The 4,002-nt window shown below is 54.3% G+C and overlaps 1 protein-coding gene across 1 annotated transcript in view; it reads left to right on the forward strand.

The window, feature by feature from the left end:
• Positions 1-3,318, forward strand: part of LOC102755212 (C5a anaphylatoxin chemotactic receptor 1) — a 21,930-nt gene extending 18,612 nt beyond the window's left edge. The window contains exon 2 of the mRNA XM_015569331.1: positions 2,004-3,318. Coding sequence (XP_015424817.1) covers positions 2,004-3,053 — 1,050 coding nt within the window. The 3' untranslated portion in view covers positions 3,054-3,318. The remainder of the gene's footprint in view (positions 1-2,003) is intronic.
• The last annotated feature ends 684 nt before the right edge of the window (positions 3,319-4,002 follow it).

A 4,002-nucleotide genomic window follows, 5' to 3' on the forward strand; every position in this document is an offset into this window, starting at 1 on the left:
TCTTCCTGCTTTCCCTTTCGCCTCCCTGCATTGTGCCTACATATGCAAATTAACCGCCATCTTTGTTGGCAGTTAACTGCCATCTTAGTTGGCAGTTAATTTGCATATCACCCTGATTAGCCAATGAAAAGGGTAGAGGTCGTACGCCAATTACCATATTTCTCTTTTATTAGTGTAGACTAGAGGCCTGGTACCCGGATACATGCACCGGTGGGGGCCCTCAGCCTGGCCTGCGTCCTCTAGCAATTCAGGACCTCTCAGGGGATGTCAGAGTCAGTTTTGTCCTGATCCCTGCAGGCCAGGCCGAGGGACCCCACGGTACATGATTGGGGACAGGTAGGGGCCACGGGAGGGTTCCAGGGCGTGTCCTGCTGTCTCGCCCAGTCCCGATTGGCTGGACCCCAGCAGCAAGCTAACCTACCTGTCAGAGCATCTGCCCCCTGGTGGTCAGTGCGCATCATAGCGACTGATTGAATGGTCAGACACTTAGCATATTAGGCTTTTATTATATAGGATTATTATATAGGATGCGTGTTATTCCCTCACAGGTCCTCTTATTCTCAGGTACTCAAATTGTCCCACTTTTACTAGTGGGAGGCTTTTCAGACTGTCTTTTGTATCCCTTCGACATGTCCCCGTTAAAAATTTCCTTACTTTCTGAGCAGTTCTGGGGTCATCATATCTATTTCCTGTCCCAGAACAGGAATCCACCCTTCTCCAAGGAGTCCTGGCTTGTTTGAATGGCAAATGGTAATTAGAGACCATAATCTTTGTTCTTTTTTAAAACTGATTTTTTTTTTTTTTTGGCTAATCCTCACCCAAGGATATTTTTCCACTGATTTTTAGGGAGAGTGGAAGAGAGAGTGAAAGAGAGTTCTTCCCACATCGTGGCTATTGTACATGAACATAGGGGTACGCACATCTAGTGCAATAAGTGCTTTTGATTCTTTAAAATATTGCATTACGATATTATTTGTCTTGGTGACTCCATCTTTCAGTGCCCCACCTCTCCCCGCTCCCTTCAAGGTTGTGCCTGAGTTTGCGGGGCCTTGGGGAACTGCTGCTGCTCCAGGGCGCCACTCCCAGACAGAACACAGAGCTGCCCCTGTGGGTGACAGGCAGCAAAAGGGGGTGATGTGGTGGTGAGGGGTAACCGGGACCCTGGTTATAGTTACAGCATCGCAGTGTGTGGGTGATAGTAAGCATGTCTAACAAGCAGCGTGTCATGGGTTGTGACCACAGCTTGCAGCAAGCCAAGGCGTTAATCATTTGATTGCTGAATTGTGGGGACGTCCAGGGACTGCACAGGGAGGTGGTGGGGAGGCAGGGGCCCGGGAGCCCAATCAGCAAGGAAGAATTTTTCCATCTACACTAATAAAAGAGAGAGATGCAAATTGGCCGTACCTTTGCAACGCCCACCAGCCAACCAGGAGTGACTATGCAAATTAACCCAACCAAGATGGGGGGTTAATTTGCATATTCAGGAGCCCAGCGGCCATGGGTGGGGCAAGATGCTTGTGTTGTCGCCATGGTGATGATGCAGGCATTCCGCACTGCCCCAGTGGCTCCGGACCTCTGGGCAGTGTGGGAAGGCGGTGCTGGCAGCCAGGGGAAGGAAGGCCCATTCTTCCACAATTCTTCGTGCATCGGGCCTCTAGTCTATAATAATAAAAGCATAATATGCTAATCAGACGGGACATCCTTCAGGATGACCTTCTGGACAAAACTGGGGCTGCAAGGGAAGCCTGGGTCCCAGGTGCCTGCTGGCGGCGGGAGGGAAGCCAGTGCTGGCAGCCTGGGGAAGGAAGGCCTACTCTTGCACGAATTTTGTGCACCGGGCCTCTAGTATTTTAATAAGTGATGCAACATCCCTGCTGACTCTCAGCAGGCCCCCATTTCCTAGAGAAACCTGGGGTGATGGGCTCAGAGCCATGTGGCTCTGGTGGACCCCCTGGCACCTGTCTGCAGACTCACCTTCTCCCTGCCTCTCTGCTTCCACCCAGGACTCCCTGGAAGACGACATCTATGACTACCCTTCCACCTGGGACCCCAACACGCCAGTGGATAACTCTTCCTACACCGTGAGGCTGAGCATCCCGGACATACTCGCCCTGGTGATCTTTGCGGTGGTCTTCCTGGTGGGAGTGCCCGGCAACATCATGGTGCTCTGGGTGACAGGGATGGAGGTCCGCCGAGCCATCAATGCCATCTGGTTCCTCAACCTGGCCGTGGCGGACCTGCTGTCCTGCCTGGCGCTGCCCATCATGTTCGTGACCATCCTGCATCACAACCACTGGTATTTTGGGAACGCCGCCTGCCACATCCTCCCTGCCCTCCTCCTGCTCAACCTGTACGCCAGCATCTTGCTCCTGGCCGCCATCAGCGCCGACCGCTTTCTGCTGGTGTCCAACCCCATCTGGTGTCAGAACTACCGGGGGGCGACGCTGGCCTGGGTGGCCTGTGCCGTGGCCTGGGGCCTGGCCCTGCTGTTGACCATCCCCACCTTCGTGTTCCGGAAGGTGCACGTGGAATACTACCCCCCCAAGACGGAGTGTGTCCTTAACTACCACCGCAACAGTACCCAGGAGAGGGCCGTGGCCACCGTGCGGCTGTCTGTGGGCTTTCTGTGTCCGCTGGTGGTCCTCACCGTCTGCTACACCTTCCTCCTGGTCCGGGCCTGGAGCCGCAGCGCCACGCGCTCCACCAAGACGCTCAAGGTGGTGGTGGCGGTGGTGGTCAGTTTCTTCGTCCTCTGGCTGCCCTACCAGGTGAACGGCATGCTGCTGGCGTTCTTCCACGAGGAACACCCCCACTACAAAGCCGCGTTCCGGTTCGACCCCCTGTTCATCTCCATCGCCTACGTCAACAGCTGCATCAACCCCATCATCTACGTGGTCGCGGCCCAGGGCTTCCACGCCCGGCTCCTCAAGTCCCTCCCCGCCAGGCTGCGGAACGTGCTGACCGAGGAGTCCACGCTCAGGGAGTCCAAGTCCTCCAAGTCCTTCACGCTCTCCACGATGGACAGCCAAGCCCAGAAGAGCCAGGCCGTGTAGGGGGCGCCCGCCCGCCACGCTGCCTTCCTTCCGCTCCATTCTCTTCTGCTTCTTTCAGCTCAGCCCTGGGGGAGCTCTCCTCCAACCTTCCTCATCTCCAAGACCCACGAAGACTGCCTGCGGGGGCCACACAACCTTTCTCTTCACCTGAGGACGTAGAAACACGGACACCGATAGGCCAGGAGTTGCCCTGGTCGGCTTGGCTCAGTGGACAGAGCGTCGGCCTGCGGACGGAAGGGCCCCGGGTTCGATTCCCAGTCAGGGCACCTGCTCGATCCTCAGTAGGGGGTGTGCAGGAGGCAGTCAATCGATGATTCTCTCTCATCATTGATGTTTCTATCTCTCTCTCCCTTTCCCTTTCTCTCTGGAATCAATAAAAATATATTAATATCTATATATCTATCTATCTACCAGGCACTTGTTTGCACCGGGAGAGAGGGTGCAAAGTAAAGCCTTGGCCAGGTGACTCAGTGGATGGGAGCGGCGTCTCATATGCCCAGAGGTGGTGGGTTCGATTCCTGGTCAGGGCACAAACCCAGGTTGTGGGTTTGATCCCCGGTCTGGGCACGTAAGGGAGGCAACCGATCTCTGTTTCTCTCTCTCCCTTCCTCTGAAATCAATTTAAAAATGTATTTATTAAAAGAAAGAAAATACAGTAAAACCATAGAATACAGAGGCATGGAAACACTCCAATCTTTCAAAAATGGTTATGTGTTTATTTTATGGGGAGTTGGAAAAAATATGTAACCGGTGTGTCCAAGGTTATTCTTGTTTAAGAGAAAGCAAATTACACGGACCTACGCCCGGCCAGCATGGCTCAGTGGTTGAGCATCGACCTATGAACCAGGAGGTCAGGGTTCGATTCCCGGTCAGGGCACATGCCCAGGTTGTGGGCTCGATCCCCAGTGTGGGGCGTGCAGGAGGCAGCCGATCAATGATTCTCTCTCAT

The sequence above is a fragment of the Myotis davidii genome, unplaced genomic scaffold, assembly GCF_000327345.1.
Source record: "Myotis davidii unplaced genomic scaffold, ASM32734v1 scaffold566, whole genome shotgun sequence".
Classification (NCBI taxonomy): Eukaryota; Metazoa; Chordata; class Mammalia; order Chiroptera; family Vespertilionidae; genus Myotis; species Myotis davidii.